General features: G+C 38.0%; 1 protein-coding gene and 1 long non-coding RNA gene across 2 annotated transcripts; both read left to right on the forward strand.

The window, feature by feature from the left end:
* The first annotated feature begins 1,930 nt into the window (after window positions 1-1,930).
* On the forward strand, window positions 1,931-6,022 carry LOC126830312 (uncharacterized). The gene is made up of 6 exons (XR_007683795.2): window positions 1,931-2,057; window positions 2,438-2,536; window positions 3,208-3,451; window positions 3,841-4,000; window positions 4,480-4,571; window positions 4,961-6,022. It is a non-coding gene; the product is annotated as an uncharacterized LOC126830312 (long non-coding RNA).
* A 3,124-nt stretch (window positions 6,023-9,146) lies between these two features.
* On the forward strand, window positions 9,147-20,688 carry LOC126830300 (acid-sensing ion channel 4). Its single transcript, XM_050560670.2, has 8 exons — window positions 9,147-9,393; window positions 10,075-10,618; window positions 13,113-13,211; window positions 15,202-15,382; window positions 18,022-18,078; window positions 18,726-18,873; window positions 19,830-19,921; window positions 20,334-20,688. Exons 1-8 carry the CDS (start codon window positions 9,227-9,229, stop codon window positions 20,474-20,476), a joined length of 1,431 nt encoding a protein of 476 aa, XP_050416627.1. The 5' UTR covers window positions 9,147-9,226; the 3' UTR covers window positions 20,477-20,688.
* The last annotated feature ends 3,175 nt before the right edge of the window (window positions 20,689-23,863 follow it).

Consider the following 23,863-nt stretch of genomic DNA (forward strand, 5'->3'; position numbering starts at 1 on the left):
CCTATCGGGGCGGTTCGGGAACCTCTCCAACCGGCCTACAAGTAGCATCTCCCAATGGTATTGTTGTCATGCAAATTGCAATTACCCATTTGGTGTAGGCAAATAACTTTGTAAAACGTATACAGATACAGAAAGGAATATTTGCCATTAGACCGTCAATTAGTGTAGATAAAAGCCACCAATAACGATAAGTGTCAACAATTTGCTAATGGACTTTTACAATATGTTTTTCTATTTTTTGCAAAAGTATTTGTGTTATAGATAATGATTTTAGTCGCCAGTGATTTGTTTGCGCTGGTGGAAAAGAATTTAGAAACGATTTCGTTTTTCTTATCGGGAGTTTTAACTATTGATACTCAAAGAATAGATCGACCTTAAGGAAATGATTTTTGCGAACAGCTTAAGAGGACACAAAAGCAAACAAATAATTAGCGTGTGTATACTCATAGAATAAAAGGAACATTTTAGATCACGTACAAAGGACAGCGTTGAATTATTAGGCGTTTACATATTTATACTCATAGAATAGTTCGACCATCAAGAAAATATTTACTTACTGAGTATAAACCCGGAGAATAAAGTTCTTGGCGGAAGCCTACCGGACGTTCACTACATCGATGAGTCCAAGGACCGGCTTCAGATCGTATGACAATGCAACCCGAGGAGCCTTCTAAGAGTTCATTTAAAACATTGTTTGCTGAGACAACAGCCCATGGGTGCAGGAATGTAATTTCTCCTACAAGAAGTTTATTTACAAGGTAAGTATATTATATAAAATATACAGTAAAAGATGATAATAAACAACAACAATATTTATAGGAGTTGGTTTAATTAAATAGACACAAAATGTTGTAATAGATGTCTGTATTATCTATGAATATTAAAAGTAGCTCATTTTGAGGAATATTTATTCTGTTTAATTGCTTTCCCTCCTGCAGATTTGGTCAAAGGCCACGAGATGTAACCCTAGATCCAGTCCTAACCCTTACCCTAACACACAATCTCGTGAACAAGCACGTGCCCTAACCCTATTTACATCTCCCGATCTGGAGTGGACCTTAGTTTTTAGATATTGCCCTCCTTCACGAGAGTAAGACGTTGGCTCGCTAACCTGAAGGTCTCGTTGCCGAGAAAGTTTATAGTGATTCCCCTCATAGCACACTTCGTGGTGTGCGTGGTCTAAGGAAATTTTCACTAATGGAGCAAGATGTCCGAATGTTTAAAAATGTGCGCTGTGCATCGTAGGCCTATATATCTGTCACCTAGGATATTGGGGTAACAACGAGTCGGCTGCATCTGATACCAACGTGTATTATTGTATGTTCATCCAAAACAAAGAATAGGTGTCGAGTGAACGTTACGCTTATCCTCCCACAAACACCCACCCACACACACACACGCCTCTCCCTCTCTCTCTGCTTCTTCCACACTCTCTCTCTCTCTCATATGCGATAAACGAGCATTTACACAAACCGCAGCGAGAAATTGTTAATTTGGCGTACTTTTTTTCCAGGCTGATATGGCTGCTGTGTGTGCTGGGAATGACATGTGGCTTATCGGCCAACTTATACTCTTTGTTTAAAAACTATAACACGCATCCCTTTCAAACAGTTGTTAAAATTGAACCAAGATCTCAACTCGATTTTCCCGCCATCACACTATGCGATCTCAGCTACGTAGACACGACAAAAATAAACAATTCAAAAGGTATCTTTAATTTTTTTTTGAAAAATAGTTTTCTCAAAAATTTGAACCTGAACGAAAGCGACAAAAATTACAAAGCCGCACAAATAACAACCGTTGACAAATTATTCAATGAATCAGAAACAGATTTGGGTGATATGTTCAGCGTATGTTTATGGAAAAATCAAGTGATCAGATGTGATAAGTTTTGGAAACCCGTTTTTACCGATCTAGGCCGTTGTTTCGTATTTAATCACAACGCTTCAGATAAACTCTCTGTGGATTCAACTGGAACAAAGGGTGCGTTATCATTTATTGCGTCCATCAACCAGAAGGGATATTTAGTAAGCGATAACACAGCTGCTGGTCTGAAGGTAATCACAAAATATTTTAATTTATTCTAGAATCTTGAAAATGCACTCTTTGCTAGACACATCGATAAGCAAACTTATTTCCGCTATTCATGCCCCATTGACGAAATCACTACTTATATCACTAGGTTGGGAAAAACGGTTTAAAATTACTATTTTCTCGATTTTGACTTTCTTTACCTTTAACATCGAGGTTTTTGTTAGATTATCGCTCAAGATTGTAATATCGAGGTTTTTGTTAGATTATCTCTCAAGATGTATTACGTTCAGTGTTTGCAATATCTAGTAAATGTAAAAATTTAATCTCCTCATTCCTCCTACTGTTGTTTTAACATCGATTAAATGGGACCTTTAAAAGTTCATTATTGATACTTTAATTACAGATAAATGTTCACGACCAGCATCAATTACCTGACGTTTCTAATAATGGAATTATAGCATCCCCAGGTGCCTCTACACTTATAGGACTACGCAAAGAGTCGGTAAGCTATGTAACTCAATTTCAGTTTCAGTCTGTTGAGATAGAGTTTCATTAAATGTCACGTTTCATTTACGAAAATCAAAATGCTCTTAATAGAGAAGGAATATTTATCCCAAAAGCCGAGGCGTGTTTATATCCGATTTTGAAACCAAAAGACCTGTGCACAATTTCAAATTCTTAAAGGTATCTAGTGTCGTGATCTTACGGTCAGATGAAGTCTGTTAGGCACTGCTGGAAACGGTCCCTTAGCCTATCTCACGCAAGCTATTTGTAAGCTATTTTTAAGTGTCCATTATTAACTGCAAAAACAAGATCGCCCGTTTGAACGTAAACCAAAGGCAACGGGTATCGACTTTCGTTAATTTGGGTGACAAAGACTTGCTCACAGCTACAATATTATGTATCTGATAGGTATTTAAATATTAGGCGGGTTTCTCATTGTATCATACATGGTTACGATATACACAATATCACATGAACGATTTCTGGTTTTGTTAATCATTATTATGATGATCTAAATGTACGGCATTGCGGTCTCCTAGCTTTTTTTACTTTGATCCTAGCTACGTAGCTTCTATTAGCACTAGCTAGCCACGATTTAACTTCTGTGAAGGAACACCAGTGACTGAACGCCGACCTACCTATGATAAATGCGGCTCTGTTTTATTTCAGTACAATTTTTTACCCCCTCCCTTCAAGGCATACGGTGATAGTTCGTGTATGGCAAATGATGATCCATCCTTGCTATCTAAGATGAAATATTATTCAGTCTACAACAGAGAAACGTGTATCAGGGAATGTTTAGGGGAGATAACTGTAAAAAATTGCAGTTGTAAATCAATAACAGAACCAAACAGTCTACCACACCCATACTGCACACTACAGGAACTGGTGAATTGCTACAGACCAACATTAGGTGAATATTTAATTCTATAAAGCAAACTTAACGCCTCGTCAACTGAATACAATACTACCGCAACTTCTGTCCACATCCACCACATTTCAGAGGACCTGGAGAAAACCCACGAGGTTGGACAGGCGACGGTACACCTTGTCACGCACAAGCGGGGAATCGAAACCACGCCAGTGGACTGAATGAGTGGCGTTATGGTTTCATGCCCCGCAATAACATTTCAGACAGTGGAGGAACTGGTCAGATCGTATGAAAGGTGCGAATAGAAATGACTTTTCACCGATATATTTCTATGTCCTAACAAATTGTCATGTTCTTTTGAGAATTTATATTGGTATACTGCTGTGTACTCATAAATGCATGTCACCCTGAAGTTGTACATATTATTTCAGGTCTGTACTACAGTAATAATCATTATGATGTGTGTGATTGTCCTAGGGTCTGTACGTTTAATAAATACAAGACTCTTATATCAATGGGGATGTTTCCTTCAACAAACGCCATGGAAGAGCTGATTAAGAACAACATTATTGCCGGCAGACAAGTCGCAAGGTACACGTATAGGATAAACTATAGCTGAAACTATTTCCAAAAACAATAAAAGATAATAATTGCAACAGCTGGAGAGTAATTGAAACTTTGTGATGACACAACAGAGGACCTCGTCTCTCTCACTGAAATATGATTTTCGATAATCACCTCTAGAGTTGTAACCTTCTTTTGTGAAATCTTGTTATAATTTTTTCGGCTGAAATTATGTTTATCTTAATGGAATGCATAACTTCCTGGGTTATTCCCCCTTTGGTACGAAGCCATGGATTTTCAGGGAATATACGTTAATTCAAAGCTATATATTTAAAATTAATACTGTCAGGGAAACATACAAAATAACTATCGTTTATCCAGTGATAAAATAGTATTCCGTAAGCCTACTCCGACTTTTTAATGTTAAGCGTATATATCACTATTGATCTCCATGAAATGATGGTCAAATCTGCCGTACTTTCATATATTGATCTTTATGTTTTTAGTACAGGTTTTTTGGATATCACAATATTCTATGAAGACTTGCTACTGGAAGAAGTTCAGCATGTTCCTGAATACAGTACCTTGTCAATCCTAGGTAATACTAGTTTAAATACACAAGTGTGATTTCAGGATCATCGTAAAGGACGACATATTTCTTTTAATGAGATGACCCATTGTTCTTTCCTTATAGAACGTATTCTCAGTTACCATAGTAAATAAGGTGATCAGAGTATCCTTAACTTCAATGTGAGACATTGAATGTATGAACCAGTGTCCATAGTTAATCTTAATGGATTTCGTGCTGTGAAATAGACATACTGTGGACGTACTATCAGCAGTCACTTTCGACAGAAGACGTACTTGGTCAGACCAGTTACTCGCGTTATTGCCTGGTATAGCGTTTATTCTTATTTATCTTCATGCGTTATAGTTGTCAGCCTCTATTGTGTATATTGTAATTATAAATGATTTTCATTTATACAGGTACAGTAGGAGGACAGATGGGATTATTTCTAGGAGCTAGTGTTATAACATTAGCAGAGTTTATGGAGATGTTCCTGTGGTCAGTATGGCTGAGCCTGGGGAAGATTCACCGAAGATTTCAAGGCGTTGGACCCAGCAGTTCTATTACACCAGTTAAACCAATAAAATAATAGTATCCTAATATATTTTATACGCCCACATTTCAATGGGGGTGGGTTGCGTCACCAACCTGTCTGGCGATGCGTCCGTCAACAATAGGCTTGTGAACACAATATAGGCTACAGTTTTTGACGGATTATTTTTTTTTCACATTTGGTATAAATCATCGTGGTCATGAAATATTCAACGCCACATTTCATTGTGGGCGTATTATGTCACAAACCTGTCCTTTGGTCCGCCGTCAACAACAGGCTTGTGAACGCGATATAGACTATAGTTTTTGACGGAATGTTTTTGACAAATTTGGTATGATGCATCGAGGACATGAGATATTCAGTGTTCTGCGACCTTGCGTACCAGAGTAATGCACGCTTTTCCGAAAACCTTGTGAACAGAAGTGTTCTACAACTTTCCGTTCTGGAGTTATCCCTCCTTTGTCGAAAACCCCCTGACGCCGCGATAGGGGATGTAGTTTTAAAGGATGTTTTTTTTTCAAATTTGATGTGAGGTATTGTGGTCATGAGAGAAAAAAAAACCTATCGATATTCAGTGTTCTGCGACTTTTCGTATCGGAGGTATCCCCCCTTTGCCAAAAATCGTGTAAAGCTAGAGTCTATGGTTTTTAACGGATTTCATTCAAATATGTGAGGACGCATTGGGATCTTGAGAGCATGAACCCTATTGATAATAAGCGTTCGTCGACTTTCCGAAGAATTCACCAAATTTGAAGAACATCCAAGTTTTCCCTTCAGAAGACAAAGCTGTTGTGTGGGTGTATTTCCACGCTTTGTATGACTATCTTTTGTTAATCCGAGAATTAAGAGCAAGTGGTGTTGGCTTACGGGGGAAATCGTGTACAGAAACGTCTGGCTAAAACTAGATAGTTCTATAATTGTATGTGTAGACAGTGGATATCTAATACCGACAATACTAAAACGTATTAATATTAACATCTAATTTCATGTGTTATATCTTTTGACGTTACACATTATATCCGCTATGAAGTCCTTATAATGCTCCCATATGTTATGATATGAATGTGACGTAAATCATCACTATAGATAGCTATGGTATTTGTGTATAGGATACCATCACTACAGACAATTATGGTTTTTATGTATAGGATACCATCACTATATACAGCTATGATATATATGAGTAGAATATCATCTCTATAGACAACTATGATATTTATGTGTAGAATACCTTCACTAAAGACAGCTATGATATCTATGTGTAAAATATATTCACTTCAGACAACTATGATATTTACGTATAGAATACCATTGCTATGTTTAGAATCACTATAGACAGCAATGATAATTTTGAGTAGAATACCACCACAATATATAGACAGCTATGATATTTATGAGTATAATACCATCACTATAGAGAGATATTATAAATATGTGTTACCCGAAAGCTAACTTATATCTGATCTCTTCGTTATGTCCATATTTTCCACTCCCTTTTCTATATGTATGGCAATAAACGTCTGTGAAAAATCATCCCAAACTCGACTTTAAAGGAGCTAAATCGCTAATATTTGGGATCTAGAAATTGCCACAATTGGATCGCCACGCATATAATAATGTGTTATGAAGGTATATAACCTGATTTACATTTAATCATTTCCGTTTCAAATCCGTTATGTTCGGCGAAATACGCCAGAAATCTCAATCGAATGATAATCTCTAGCGTGTGGTTATCCCAGTCTATGCCGATAGTATTTATCTCTAGATAAGAATATGAGGTCACCGTTTGACATGACTTGTAGAATATGTCTAGCCTCGTTCTTCAAGTCCCTTGTTACAATATAGGTTCCCCCTCGTCAGTGATGCAGGACAGATGGCCTGACAAGGACAGCTGTCTAGTCGTTCGGAAGGGACGAAAAACCGAGGTCCTGTGTACACATTGGCGTGCACGTAAAAGATCCCTTGACAGTTGGAATTCGATTTAAGAGTAGGCCGTAGTACCGCTGTCCGGGCAAAATTTCCCTCATAGCACACTGTATGGCGTATGCCCGGCTTCATTATCCCAGTTCGGAGCAGAACAGTAGGACGTTAAACCCCATTTCATTTCGTTTCATTTCGTGTACAATAGTAAAATGTTTATTTTGTTTGTCTTAAACACTGGATATCAGAAGCCCATCTTTTCCCGGTAAGATCACAACATCAATGTTGATTTAAATTGACAAATACTTCGTGTTTTCAATGTCAAAAACTTTGGATGATGTTGAGTTAGAGACTTAGCTACTTTAAATTAATAACATTTCTGTTAACCAGAACAAATATATAATTTTAAAAAATAACCCTGGTATTAACCTCCAGAGTTAAATCAAATATTTCACATCCGGCTTTCAGTGCTAACAAGCTTTTTAACTGAAAGCTATTGAATAAAAATTACGCGGCGCAGTTGGTTGTGAGGGTCATTTTGCCAGGAGAGTGGGTTTTTTAACTACTCTTGATTGAATTCCAACTGCAAGCCCCTCAAAAAGATAACCGACGGGGGATTCTCACTAAACGCATCCTCTTCCACCAAGACAATGTTCCTGATCTTGATTGAATTCCAACTGCAAGCCCCTCAAAAAGATAACCGACGGGGGATTCTCACTAAATGCGTCCTCTTCCACCAAGACAATGTTCCTGTTCATAAATCGGTGATTGGCATGTCAGCGATCCATGATTGTGGTTTCGAAATTTTTGACCATCCACCTTACTCACCCGATTTGAAAGAGGAACTAGTCGGTCGTCATTTTTCTAGCAATGATGACGTCATGTCAGCTGTGAACGACGTCTTTTAGGGTGGCTGAAGAAAATTTCTTCCTAACTGAGACCCAGGCCTTGCAACATCAAGGGCAAGATAAATGGAAATTATGGACTTTGTACAGGTCTTTCTCAGATAGGATTAGAACTGTTCAACCAGTCTTCGTATGCCACCATTCAACATCATCGATGTATTCAAACGAGGGAAACCCTAGAAGCCAAATATCTGCCTGATTTAGATATCCAACAACAAAGTGTTAAATTCAAAACAAGCCAAGAATGATTTCCACCCCGCATCAACCCCAAAATAAATAATTGACCCCCATTTCTTATTCAATTGATGATTTCGAGCGCCCTTTCATGGTCTGAAAACACACGAGATTGAAAATCATTATTTGTAACAAATCGTTATTATAGCAGTTAAAGTTAACAAATAACAATCGTTAGCGCCATTGAAATGTTCTTACTTCCATTAGTTATGCAAATATTTAATTAAATGTTATAGATTTTTTGCCTATTATCTTTATTTGACGATTCCTGTAAAATAAAACATCTGAAACTGTATAGATCATCTGTATAGGTCAGAAATGGTTTTATTTACAATTCCATTAAGACTCGCCTTTATTTTACCTACTATACAAACATCTAAATGGAGAGTCGGACAAAAACCCAAATTATATATTAATTGTAGTATGTTATGGTATTCATATGATAAGATAATTGAGAATATAATACACATTTTCTGTGAAAATACCAATTCCTAGGCCAAAGGAACATTGGACTTAGCTTTATTGTCGATTAAGAAATTATTAGATAAAGAGTTTTTGTAATGAGTCAGTCTTAAAAAGTATAATATGGTCTACAATATGTCTCCTCATAAATATTATTAATGTTCGGTTTCACCAATATATACGGCAGCAAATACAACAAGACCGATGCTGACATTGCAATGATATCCCAGGAGATATCTAAACAAGACATTGTTTACTCTTAATGGGTTCATAAAACGGTATCAATTAGTAGTTCATACAAATAACTGGTGTTATTGATATGACTAGATTTTTTTTAATTACTAGGCCTATTGATTTGTTTTATAACATTAATGATGGTCATCTGGTATTTTATCATAGTATGATAACGACCAGAGAAGAATGCCATTACTTGGCTACATCAAGAGAATCCTAGTCGAAACGCCGATCCAGAATATACACTAATTTTATTCGATTGAATTGTATCGTGTGTATTTTATATCCATGAATTGGTTAAATAAAATCAGTTTCCTACTCTGCTTTGCTGTAACTCTGACTATCAACTCGGTGATTTTTTAAAAAAGAAAAAAAATATGCCCAAGATCTACGTGAAATCGTCAAATCAGCAGCCAGAGGATAGTAGAGAAAATTGTACGCGAAAAGAAAACGATGATGAATATGCCTGGCCTGTATTTACGCAAACGACTTCGCTACATGGGATTAAACACGCCTTTGAAGATAGCCATCATATACTCAGAAGGTAAATGATTTGATTAAATAATTAAGAACTCAGTGAATGTGAATTCTTTCATCTAGCGATTATGATCAGATGAGTAATTTGATGAAAATCAATCCTCAGATTTACAGGGCATACAACTGCATATTATGTATGTTAGTTATACTGGTGTTACTGAGTGAAGCAAGCGTCAGATGGAGGGGGCAAGGGCAGGCACAGGGCCTTATTAGACTGGCTTTCTAAGACGGCCTTATAGATCTGGCTTTAATATGATTTAAATGGAAGGCGAAGAGTTCCTACTATTAAGTCTGGTTCACAGATTCGTGTGAACGCATTTAGGAAAATAGTAGTATATGGATTCTTAATCTGGAAATAGATCTGGGACACCGTTCGACAACCGACCCTTCGGGTTATTCTAATACAGTGGCAGACAACAAGGAGGTCCCTAGTTCGATCACGTATTTGAAGAAGAGTAGGGACGCCGCACAGATCCACGTCTTCGTTGGCCCGATTGCTGCAGAAAAGTAGGCAGTTAAATCTCATTTCATTTGACTTAATATTATTATAAAACATGGTTTCTTGTTTCGAGAAATCAGCATATTATGTAACAAATATTCCACACATCTATTTTTAGAATATATTATAGAAATTCGGAGAACACGATGTTGTCAGTGTAATATAACACGCTGTTTTATTTCTTTACAGGATAATCTGGTTGATTGGGGTTTTTGGTATGATATCAGCACTACTTTATGTCATCAGTAGTCTGGTCATTGATTACTATAAATATCCCTACACTAATTCACTTAAAATATCCGTGGTAGACAGAATTGACTATCCGCAAGTTACAATATGTAACATATCTCCTTTCAACGCTTCATACTTACCGAAGACAAACGAAATGAACAACGTATTGATAAACATGTCGGCACTTGGCAATTTAGCGTCACCCATCAACTTTTCTGCACCAGAATACGACTTTGCTAATGTACCCCTAACAAGAGAGTTTTATCAACAGGTAGCATTTACGCTGCCAAAAATGATTCAGGACTGTTTCTTCGAGGGTTCCTATAGGCCGTGTTTACATGTCTTCAAACCTAAGATTACGGACGCAGGTGTATGTTTCAGCGCAAAATCAATAGACAACATTTCAACGAATCTGACGGGGAGTCAGTTAGGACTACGTTTGCACCTATTCGTAGACCAATCAAATTATATCCCCAGTTTCCAGATGGGAGCTGGATTTAAGGCAAGTAACGTTTATTTATAAAATGCGTTCTATCAGATATTTACCGAAAGTTAAGTTCACATCTTTCAGTATACTTTCTGTAATAAGGGTTGTAATCGGGCCGCTGTTTTCATCGACTCCTTGCAACGCGAATCAATCGATTTATTTATAAATGTGATGTTTGCTGAGTGTTATACGAAAATATGGTGAGGTTGTCCCAAAAGTTATTGTACTCAGTCGTACCGAAAATGTTTTTTTACGGTGACGACATACAATAATACGTTCCAACTGTACAGATTATGCTAGGAGACATATTATAGCCATTAAAAACGCAATGTCTAATTCGTTAAATATTTCTGGTAAACGTTTTCTTGGGCTTTCCGAAGGCGCCTGACTGCTCTTGGGTTACGCTGACGTCGACCTTACCAAGGTCAAATCCTTTTGCATCGTCATCGACTTGCCAGACAGCAATGGGCCACAAATCAGGGGTATCTGCACAACACACCATTGCGAAATGTCATCCTCTCAGTTTTCCTGATGGATGTCACCGTATCTACCGACGGCGACATGAACGCTTTGCTCGTAACTGCGTGATGGAAAGGGATCGTTTCGGGGGAGGTGGCGTCATGGTTTGGACCGCTATCAACGTCAACTTCAGGTCCTAGTTGGTGGTGGTCCAAGGCAATCTCAACGCTCCTTCGTCCGGTGTTGCTTCCATTGCTGGCTCAACATGGCGTCCGTCGACAAATGATTTTTCCAGCATGACAACGCCCGACCCCACACTGCCAGGTTGACAAGAGACTTTCTGAACAATCATCATGTCCGTGTTATGGATTGACCCGCTATGTCTCCCGACATGAACCCGATCGAACACCTTTGGGACGAACTTTGTTTTATGGTTCTCTGACGTTTCGGTTTTGTGCATTTGTAGTGAATTCTTTCATGAAATTATCCACAGATGCTTGTTATTGCGATTTTGTCAAGTGTTATGTACATTTGTTAAAAGTTGTTGCAGCAAATAAACTTTGAAACAACATGACTGAGCAAGTGCCGAAACGTTATGGAATCCTAAGCATCGCATCCTTCACCAAGTGTTTTAATTATCAGTGGGAATATTAAGTACATGAAAATAGTCTTAATGCAGCTACGTTTGCTTACAGCTGTAGGGAAGCTACCGTTAGATAAAGGGACTCCAAGTAATGTCTGAATACGTCGATACTCTTTAGTTGCGGAAGATCGCCATCTGCCCATTTGTTGAATACTAAAGTCACCCACACCCTTCAAAGCGGATGTTGTTCCCCCATCGATGCGAAAACTATGCCCTTTGTAGTTTCTCCCATTATACCACCTCTCCTCCCACTTTAAAAGTTGTCGACAGACTGGGGTACCCTCTAAAAATGAGAATAAAGGTCCCTAGGGCACACACTGACACTGGTTCGGTTGGGGGAGACGAGGAAAACTGGCTTACCAGACCTATGTTTGAAATGTTTCAGTGAGATTTCACAATGAATTGAATATCGTTACGTTGTGGGCTGTGAGAAGTAGTAGAGTTAGTAGATTCAAATCCTCCTACATGGAGGAGAGCATGAAAGGCAAGCAAGAACATGGCTTTGATCACAATTTTCAAGAAATCAACGAAGTTACAAAATGTCAGTGAGTCGATCATAGAGGTCAAAATTTTGAAAAATCGACTGCCGGAAATGCTGTCTGGCATATCGTCGAGATAAATACCGCTGTGTTTCGCTAAAAATCACTCAAAATTACAAGAACCACTGTGGGCAGAAATGCAATAATTCAATACCTAAGTGCGGGTTGCAACCAGAATAAAGATTTTGATGCAAACAATTACTAAACTAATGATTCCAGTAGGGTATATTTTAACGAAGCGATCGACCACATTGTCCAAGTCTAACTTCAATGCCCGCTCCCAGTGGAAACTTATTACAGTCAAGCTGCGGATACCCTTGTCACCAGATACTGCCTTTCGGTTAATCACTAGCTGATCCGACAGAGAGGAACGTGGCAAATGAACGTAGTGAGTGAATCAAAGTGAATCGATATTCTCGCTGCGTTGGACCTATACCCCAAAATTTGGACGATCATAAAAAGCACTTCTGAACTATACTGAGTGGGAATGTGGGATTTAATTACCGTATGCGGGATTTAATTACCGTAGGAGGTGATGTTTACCGAAACATATCACAAATATTTTATTTTATTTTTTAAAGTTACTGGGGGGAGGGGACTGGCTGGACAACGTGAGCTTGCAAATATTTCAGTTTTAGATGACCAACAGGCTATCAGGTACTAGGGAGGGAATGGGATCCATTACCGAACGCCATTGTTGAAACAGATGAACCTTCATTAACTCCACCAGCAGCAAGCTCTATTCCTGTAGTGGTGAGGTTGAAAATGATTGCGTTGTCAAAATGGTACAAGAATTAGAAGGTGTGCAGGCACTTGAAGTAGGAGCTGCGGATACTTGAAGATGATACCAGTTTATTTTTTTATTTAGATTGTACTTCATGACCCAGATGAAGAACCAGATTTCAATAACAACGGTTTTTTGGTGTCACCCGGATTCACAACTTATGCCAGTGTTAAAAAGATCAAAGTAAGTGAAGATATAATAACTGGTAAATTCAGAAAAAAAGTGTTCTCCTTTGGGCTTATTCCATTCATTGAAATACAATACCATGTCCATCAAGATGATTCTATTCATCCTGTCCGTGGGCCCTTCGGTCTGTCCGTCTACAGTACAGTTGGCTTGTGAACACGATAGAGGCTACAGTTTTTGACGGATTCGTTCAAATGTGGTGTGGTGCATCGTGGTCATGAATAGACGAACCCTATTGATGTTTATTCCAGAGTTATCCGCCCTTTGCCGAAAACCTTGTGACCACGAACGGGGTTACATTTCCACGGCTTTCCATCCCATTGTTATCCGATGAATATTCAATAGTCTGCGAGTTATTTCCCCTTTTTCCAATAAGTTTGTGAACGCGATAGAGGCTACTGTTTTCGACGGATTCTTTAAACATACATTATGCAAGAGCTAACTCTGTCTATTGTAGGTCTTTCTTTAGACCTGAAATGTAATCTAAATTATTAATTAGACATTAATTAACTTATCCAGACCATAATCAACTCTAGATGGTATCGCTAGCCTGCGATCTTTGGTGGATTGTGAGCCGATATACTGCATAACTTTCCTTCACGATTTAACGATTAAATGGACAATCGAGCCTATGCTGTTTATCGTACTGATTTTAGAATTGATGGCCGAGGCTAGGCGGAAATTTCAACCGCTTAGTTCTCGGTTCATAGTGGATCAATTTGAATGAAATTTTCAGCAAATTGCCTTTACATTATCTAGTTTTTAACTATTTTAGTGAGAACTGCCAACTCGTTATCGAATCTCCCATAATGTATCTTTAAGGTTCTAGCGTGAAGCATTGTGGTCATGAAGCGACAGAACCTATCGAAAACCTTGTGAACGCGACAGAGACTATATTTTTTAAGAATTATTTACTCAAATTTAGTTGTAAACGCTAGTTCATGGGGGGATGAACCCTCTCAATCTTCAGCCTTCAACGTCTTTTCGTTCTGGAGGATTACCCCCCCCCCCCACACCCCCTTGCCGATAACTTTCAGAGTCTATAGTTTTCGACGGATTCTTTTCAAATTTGGTCTGATGCATTGTGGTCTGGAATGGACGAACTCTATTGATGTTTATTCCAGAGTTATCCGCCCTTTTCCAAAAACCTTGTTACCGCGAACGAGGTAACATTTCCGCGACTTTCTGTCCCGTTGATAACCCCCTTCACCGAAAACCTTATGGACGCGATAGAAGCTACCGTTTTCGACTGATTCTTTTCAAATTTTTTATGAAGTATTTGGGTTATGAGAGGACGAAACCCGTCAATATTCGGCTTTCCACTCCAGAGTTATTTCCCTTTTTTGAAAACCTTGTGCCATGATGCTGTAGGTTTTTTTTTCAAATTTGATCTGAAACATTTTGGTTACTATAAAACAAAACCATTCGATATTTACCGTTTCGCGACTTTTCGTTCCGAAAACATTTTGAATTGGATAGAGGCTTTAGTTTACGTGGATTTGTTTTCAAATCTGCTAGGAAGCATTGGGGTTATAAATGGATCAAGCCTTTTTTTTTTTAGCGTTCCGCGACTTTTTGTTCCGGAGTTATCCCCACTTTACCGAAAACATTTTGAACGCGATATTTTAAAAATTTGGTGGGAAGATCGGGGTCATGAATTGATGAACTATTTACATGTATTTTCATCGTTCTGCGACCTTTTCATGTAAGTACAAACCTTACCGTTATATACATTGTTCCGCGACTTTCCATTCCGGAGTTATCCTTTCTTTGCCGCAAACCTTGTGCAAACCTTGGGCTGTAGTTTTTAACTTGGTCATGAGAGGATATACCCAATTAGTGTCAACCAAGTTTTCCTTTCGGATAAGCTGCAGTTGAGGCAAAGCTGCTGTGCTGGCGTATTTCCACGCTTCTTTATTTCTTGGGCAAGATATACACAATAATTTAAGGCGGCAGCATCATATTTAATGTTCCTATATGTTTACAGTATCGACATTTACCAAGTCCATTTAAAGCATTTGGCACCATAACCTGTCTTGATACCAAGGCCCCAAGTTACAACCACACTTTGAAGAATTCAGAAAAATACGACGTCACGTCTTGCAAGAAAGAGTGTCGACTGAAATATCTGCTGGAAAAATGTCATTGTGTCTACTACACTGATTACGGTAAATAGAAATGGGATTTTATGCGTCCACATTCATAATGTGGACGTATATTGCCGTCGCCTCTGTCTCTCTGTGTGTGGGTGTGTGTGTGTGTGGGGGGGGGGGGAGGAGGGTGTCGCCTACAGGCCACAATTCTTAGCTGATCATCTTCAAACTTTACATACTTATTCCTTATACCCTATTGTTTTTGGCGCGTGGCCGACCCCCAAGGACAGAGCCACGCCCATTACTTGTATATTTATTTTTGTCGTGTACAGGCCGAATTTCTTAACGTATCATCTTGAAACTTTGAATACTTATTCTTTGTACCTGAAGGAACATCCCTATGGTTTTGGGTGTATGGCAATCCCCCAGTGGCAGAGGCACGCCCATTTTCTTTTTGTATGTCTGTGTGTCGCGTACAGGCCACAATTCTTAATCGATCGTCTTGAAAAATTTTCATATGAATTCCTTATATCCTAAGGGTGATTCTTATTGTTTTTGGTGCATGTCCGACCTCCAGTGGCAGAGCCACGCCCATTTTTTTGTATTTATTTGTTTGTCATCTACAGACCGCATTTCTTAACGTATCATCTTGAAACGTTGCATACTTATTCCTTCTATCCTAAAGAACATCCCTATTGTTTGTTTTGAATGCCCAACCCACAGGGGCAGGGCCAAGCCTATTTTTAATCGATCATCTTGAAAACCTTTTTATACTTATTCCGTATACCCTAAGGCTGATCTCTATTATTTTTGGTGCATGCCACGCCCAATGTTTGTGTGTATTGTGTTTCGCCGCAATTTGAAACTTTGCATATCTAATCCTTATACCCTACGACGATCCCTTTTGTTTTTTGGTGATTGCCCAAACCCTAGGGGCTGACCAACACCCATCTGTGTCTCTGGACGACAAGTGCATGTCCCGACCCACAGAGGCAGAGCCACACCCAATGTTTGTGTTTATCGCTTACAGGCCGCAATTCTGAATGGATCAACTTGGTACTTGGCATATGTATTCCTCATAGCCTAAGGGCGTCAACTATTGATTTTGGTGAATGCACCGACCCCCAGGGGCAGAGTCACGCCCAATTTTTGCCTTTAGTGCCCGAGGGCCACAATTCTAAATGGATTATCTTGGAACTTGGTATACTTATTCCTTATACCCTAAGGACGGCAACTAGTGATGTTGGTGCACGCCCCCTCCTCCACCCCCAACCCTGCCCTTTCGGCCGTGCCACACCCACTTTTTGTTGATATTTTGTCTGTAAATGATATACAGGATGCAATTATTAACAGATTTGGATCTAATTCGGAATGATCCAGTCTGCCTAGGGTTGTACCTGTATATGCCCCAGGGGCAGAGCCACACCCAATTTTTGTGTTTTTTGTCTACAAGCTGGAATTCTAAATGGATCATCTTGGAACTTGGCATATTTATTCCTTAATACTGTAAGGATAGCAACTATTTATTTTGGTGCATGTCCCCACCCCCAGGGTGTCGTACCACGCCCACTTTTTGTTAGTTATTAACGGTAAATACTCTACAGGTTGCAATAATTAACAGATTTTGTTGAAATTCAGCATATCAATCATTTCAATAACAGGGTGGTACCTATTTATATTGTTCCATATCCAACCCCCAGGGGCAGAGCCACGCCCATTTTTTGTATTTATCGTCTACAGGCTGCAATTCTGAATGGATCGTCTTGGAACTGTGCATATGTATTCCTTATACCGCAAAGACAGCAACTATTTATTTTGGTGCATGTCCCGACCCCCTGTAGCAGTGTCACACCCACTTTTTTGTTAATATTTGGTCTGTAAATTTGGAAAAACAAACCCATCGCCTAGCATTCTTTGCCTCTTGTCATATTCCAGCCATTTCATATTTCATTCTCTTCATTTTAAAAAGTACCATATCAATCAACGCAGGAATATGGACGTATATTGCAGTGTTAGCGATGCTTGATAATCCACGTTAATATGTACTCAGATTAATTATTTAACATTTAATTAAGCAAATAAAATCAACGCTAGATATGTCCCGGCTTGGATTCAGTCGGATTTATAATAATCATATCGATGAATTTTCGCGGACAGCAAATTGGCGGCGGGCTTATTGCATAGCGATTAGCATTGATCGATGAAATTTCAATTCTACATTTCTTTGTAAATACTGAAAGGAACTGAACCATTTTTGTACTGATATTCCTGTTAGAGATTCATAGTTCACAATATTGTCGTTTGCACGATTAGATACGCTTCCCTTGCTATGCCTTCTATACCGCACCGCTGTCCAGGGGAAGTCATTCTGGAAGATCCCGACCAACTCCGGGATCTACCTTAACGGCCAACACCGGGATCAAACATGAGAAATTGCCTTAACGGTAAAATGCACCATATTTTATAGTTAGTTAATGTATTTACTGGTTGTGTCGCCTCGCATTATAAAGAGTGTTCATTATTTGAAAAGTTATTGCCTTTGCTTCAAAAGATTTCCTATATTTCCCATGAATCACGTAATTTAAGTATATTACGAATGATTACGATGGTACCCAAACGAGGTTTCATTGAACTTGAAATGGGCATACACCTATCTAAAAGCATATTTAAACTTGTCATTCGCGAGATATGGTACCTTTTTTGTTTTGTTTCAGGTAATGATACACTATGTAGCTTAAGAGAATTATCTACGTGTTATAATAAAGAAAGAGGTAAGGACATTAGAACCCACTTATCAGTTTCATTGATAACATAACATAACATTTAGCAACAGGCGATACGGGAAACAGCATAGGCTACATTGGATACAAGAACAAAATTCGCAACTTCAAAAAAATTTGTTATATTTTATAAAAACGATTAAAATTTAAAATCCTGACCTTAAAGATATTCATCCTTTTATTGGGTTTTTTTTTGAAAATATAAAATTCGTTGACACAGATAAAGAGCAATGCAATATTCCCACCCACCCAACACATAGGCACCACCAGGCAAAGCCATCAAGGACAATAATTTGAAAAATTCGTTGACACAGATTCTAAGTGACATAATACATATCCCTCAGACATCATCAGCCAAAGTCACAATAATTTGTAAAGTTTTCAGTTTAAGTTGGAGCGTGTCTGTATTATTTTGACTTTCTAAGTTGTGAAGCATGATTGCCCTATAGGATATATAGCTGTGTCTACAACCATTAAATCAAATCAATCGGCGCTATACCATTGGGAGTATGTTTTGTATTGAACCAATGATATAATATATTAATATTTTCCCAATTCAAATAATTTCAACCAAATACGTAACAAATTATGTTTACATTGGACCTTTGGTATTATATTTTAATATGTCCTCTATTCAGATTATTTTAACCAAATGAGTAACAAATTGTGCAACTGCCCTAAACCATGCGAATCTACCAGCTATGAAGTACAACTTTCGACAGCTTACTACCCATCACGTGTTATGCAGAATATTTTAGAATTGGCTTATAACGTTTCCGATTGGAGGTAGGTGCAGGTTTATGGTACTGAATATCACTAAATGTCACCTAACTTTCCATTGAGTTTATCTTTATTATCTCTGAATCACCAGTCCAAATAATTAAGTGGAATGCTTATCTATCTAAGGATGCAACGGTGGCTAAGTCGGTATGGCGCTGGCTCGCTAGTCTGGAGGTCGGATGTTCGATCCCGGCATTGGCCTAGAAAGTTCATTGGGATTTTCCGACATGGTTTCCCCTTGTCAGTGGTGCAGGATAGAGGGCCTGACAAGGACAGCCGTCTAGTCGTTCGGATGTTACGAAAAACAGGTCCCGTGTATACATTGGCAAGCACGTAAAAGATCCCCTGACAGTTGAATTCGATATAAGACAAGGCCATAGCGCCGGTGCCCAGGCAAAATATTCCTCATAGCACACCATATGGACACATTAGCCCAGTCGGAGCAGAACAGTAGGACGTTAAACCCCATTTCATTTCATTTGTGCATTCAAAAATCTAAAGCTAATAAAAGGCTATATTTGTCATTATTTCCACACTGAATTCGCCATTTCTTTATATTACAGTTGTGTTTTTCGTAATGTTGTTACTAGTAAATTAGGAAGTAAATTCATGAAATGGAGTTTAACACCCCAGTTATCTGCACTAACAGGACTATTTAATTAAAAACAAACTTACTGACTGTTAAACAAATGAAAAGGGCATAAATATCGAGCGTCTCCGTTGTTTGCGCTAAAACGTCCCTTCAAGATAAACAGTCCGCCCTCTGAAACCTGAGATGCTGCTTTTAACCAACCTTAATTTAGCTTAGAATAGACTCTTTGATTTAGCAAGACTTGTATTAACGTCTCACATTATACGGATGATAAATGTGATAAGCAATATGTTTATGCAATGGCAAAACTTTATTTATATTAGTTCAAAATAATCATGCTGGAAAACATTATTTTTTGACTTTTGAACAGTACTAATTATGCTGAAGTACGAATCTTCTACGAGAATTTGGTAGAAACTGAATCAAGCCAGGTTCCAGTGTATAACTTAGATAATATTCTGGGTAAGTAATTTAATGAGCATCCCAAGTGATGGTGTCACCTTATAAAAATTTTGGTTTGCTGTATGCGTGCATATATCATTGTCATTAATTGTAAATCGGTTTCATATCACCGTCAATATATAACTGTATTGTCTTTTCATATAAGGCCATCTTATTCTAGAATGTACTTAATTGCATATTACATAACAACAACAGTCCTGACATTAAAATATTGTACATTTTAAACTTTGTTTTGGCTTCATTTCAGCACCCATTCTTTTTGTTTAAAGTGAAAATTCATTTTATAGGGTTCATTAGATAAAATCCGAAATATTTATTTTCTTTAACTTGTTTTTTTTAAAGTTCAAAATCAGTTTATAGGCTCGCAAGATGAATCCGAATTATTTATCTTTTTTAATATTTTAAACTTCAGCTACCCTAGGTGGCCAGATGGGAATCTTTTTGGGAGCAAGTGTTTTGACAATTTCTGAATTCTTGGAGTATGTGGCATTAAAAATATGGCGCTTAATCAGCAGGTGTTTGTGGTCGAGACCCAAGTTTTCAGGTACGAAGTGATCGTCGAAGTAGCTATAGACAAATGAAAGGAGATTATGTAGTTAAATATTAGGGACAATTCCAATTTGTAAGCACTTTTAAAATGTAGTATTTTATTATTTTTTACAGTATATCCATTTAAATAGCTGTGTATATCTAAATTTACCATTTTAAAAACCTAGCACCTTGTGATGTAAAAGTCATATCCGCACATAAACTAATATAACACCCTATTCTGATGATATTATTTTTACAACGGTCAGGTACCGAGATAACCGGGATTGTTATTGAGGAAACAGATACTGGACTCCTGAAAACCAGAAAAGGGGTATACCCTACCGCAAGGATAACTTCTCGTGGAATGGCGAAATGTCAACAGGACAAACGTCCGACATAAGATTTGTCGATCAGGACAGCCGCCGACACAAGTAGACAGGCACTACAAACTGACGTTTGGTCCAGGACGACATGTGTTCCCATTGGGGCATGCGTCCTAAGCAGGAAAATAGATGGTAACGACGCATGACGATATGCTTTAGCAACATGAAAAAACGTCCGACAATATGGCCCGAAAAGAAATAAACCCTAAGTCTCCATAAATACAGGGAACGCCCCAAGAGACAAACAAATCATCGTCAGAAGGAATCAATCGCAATGATGGCCCTACTATGAAAGCATCAGGTTGGCATTATTGAAAACAAGCTCATGGTCAGCCAATGCGTGGTATTTCTTGCAATTTGTCAATCCAGGTAGCAGGTATCGACGCTGCTCTGTCATCTCACTGCGAGTAACCTTACAAAATATAGTATCTTGGTTACAGAAACAACACCAACCAAAATTTATCAATCCGGAAACTTTGGTTCAATAAAATCATTTGGTAAATATCTGTCTAGCATCACATGAGATAAGTTCTTTGAACTTCGCCCACCCGGCCATGTCTCTTATCCCGTAATTTATCATCAACGTCGACCCATGAATATATATAGATATGCAGATAGCGGGCCGCTTTGTAATATATGGAAATGCAGATAGCGACCTCGCCTCGCTGTAAAAGAGTATTGCCACCCAGGGACAGAAGAGAAACACCGGGTAAGAAATTGTCAACCACAGAAAACCCGCTCCTTATGTTGCATATATTGGTTTATGATGATTCTAGTTCCGACCGAAATTCAATAAACGGTAACACCAAGGGTAAACTAACAACGGGTGAACTTGACCCCCTGTACCCCCCCCCCCCCTCCCTTAACTCTCCCTCCACCGTTATGCATTATACATTCGAAAAGCAGCAAAACCCCAGCTCAAGCCTAGCCCTTGTCACAAAACAGGAGGTGATAACTGACGTAAAGACTAATGCAAGTTTGAGCTTGTAAAATAATGCACATACGTTGTTTTTTTAACTAAGCGGAGATATAAACGACAGAAATACCAAATTGAAATAAATAAATAAATAAAGCAGAAAACCGTAAAAAAAATTTCATGCCTTTATAGATAACAGACCTGCTCAACTGGCCACAAACATACCCTGTCTAAATGAAAAAAAATCCGGGTCAATCGATCATCTCAGACAACTCCAGTACACGTTACCGTGTTTATGAACACGTAGTCCGTTCCTCAATCCCAATTTCAATTCATATCTACACTAACATGAATAATGATCCTTTTATCTTGAAGCTTTCGAGCAAGACCCCTGTGCCGTCATCTCCCGACTCAGATATCACTGGACTTATATTTTTAAAATGTATTAAAATAAAGCCTTAAAATAGATGGTATCTATAAACAGTCCTACCTTGTTAAAGAAAAATCCTATTAATGCTATAATCCACTATTGCCAGTTGAGAAACTGGCAAAAATATCATTTTCAACTTCAAATTCAAACGTTTGAAGATAGCTATTCCATGGGGGGAATAGAAAAACAAGGGAGGTAATTGTGTTATTATTTCCGGTGTGAAGATTTTTAAGTGTGAGAAAGATAACCTATGATCGTATAATAGTGGGTTGACAACCTATTGAGCAATAGACATAGAAATAATTATGTTTTGACTTTCTTAGAAAATATGAAATTGTAACTTTAAGGAAAGGGTGTATCTCTAAACATCGATCGGGAAAAGCCATGGGAAAAACTGGCTCCAATGTATGCGAATATTTTCCTCGCAGAATGAATGGGAGCGAGAACATCTTCTTGTATGTTCTCTAAAACCGATGATCTATCGACGTTTCCTGGATGACATATTTATCGTCTGGTCATAATTATTTGGGACTATTTTGGGAGAATTAAACAACTATCACTCTTCGATAAAACCAACAATGAACGTGAGCGAAATAAAAAAGAAAAGGAACATTTAGAAAATATCGGTAAACTCGAAATCAAAACACCAAGTTTTTTTTAAAAAATAAAACAACAGAAAACTAAACTATTTTCATTCCCAATAACCTTCATTTGAATCGTGAAAGTTCATACCAAAATTCAAATTTTATGGGGGGAGAGGTTTATTTGATAGACAACCTCCCCGGACCCCCTATGCCCCAGTGCTTCAGATTCCTTAAAAATATCCCTAATAAGTCAGAACTTATAAAACTAAATCCAAACCAAGGAAAACCCGAATCGTACCAGAAGCCAGTAATCTATGTAACACGGTGACTAACCCGAAGCCAATAAACTAAATATGTTTCGATTTTCTAAAATCGCATTTAAGGTAACCATATGAATGTTTTGTATACGATAAGATAATCACAGAGAGCTACTTAAGTTGTGGTTGGGCTGTCTGAAATTTTCAAATTAGCCTTGCTTATGAATAAAGTATCAAATAATGCAAATAGGCCATTTGGTGCCAAAGCAGTCTGGGTCCTGTTTCACGAAATTTTTACTAATATAAAATCCAAATTTTAGTAATTTGATTGGATAATATTAGATTGATTTTAGTGCTTAGCCAATCAAAATTGAAGTATCTACTAAAATTTCGATTTTATCTTTAGTTAAGATTTCGAGAAACAGCACCCTGTATTATAACACTAATATCGATGACTTGTACGATTATTGCACGTTTCGTAAACACCGACATTATTTATTAGTTATATTTCTTTCATGTTTACGTTCATTTCACGTCCGTTTTGTTGTTTTAATCGGAAGTCTATTATTGTAAGTGTATTGTTGGCTTACTCGAATTTATTCTGAAAAAAAGGAAACGTGAATACATCCGCAGCGATTGTTTTGGTTATGAAACTTGTGTGACAAATTCTAAATAGGATTTAAAATTAAAGCACTTTTTAAAAAAGCTAACTGGATTACATATAAAACAAAATTATCATTACAGTAGAGGAATAAACGTATTTAATAAACATTTGGTCATTTTGACGTCACTTCCGTTTGGGAAGATTAAGTGACGATGTCTCCATTTAAAAAATGGCGGA

This window comes from Patella vulgata, chromosome 8 (genome assembly GCF_932274485.2).
Source record: "Patella vulgata chromosome 8, xgPatVulg1.2, whole genome shotgun sequence".
Lineage (NCBI taxonomy): Eukaryota > Metazoa > Mollusca > Gastropoda > Patellidae > Patella > Patella vulgata.

Excerpts from the sequence above, each read along its gene's own strand:
- LOC126830300 (XM_050560670.2), top strand. The coding sequence starts at position 9,227 with ATGCCCAAGATCTACGTGAAATCGTCAAATCAGCAGCCAGAGGATAGT. Across the intron at positions 10,619-13,112 it reads AGATGGGAGCTGGATTTAAG|ATTGTACTTCATGACCCAGA; the intron begins GCAAGTAACGTT and ends TTTTTTATTTAG. Across the intron at positions 15,383-18,021 it reads TGTCTACTACACTGATTACG|GTAATGATACACTATGTAGC; the intron begins GTAAATAGAAAT and ends GTTTTGTTTCAG.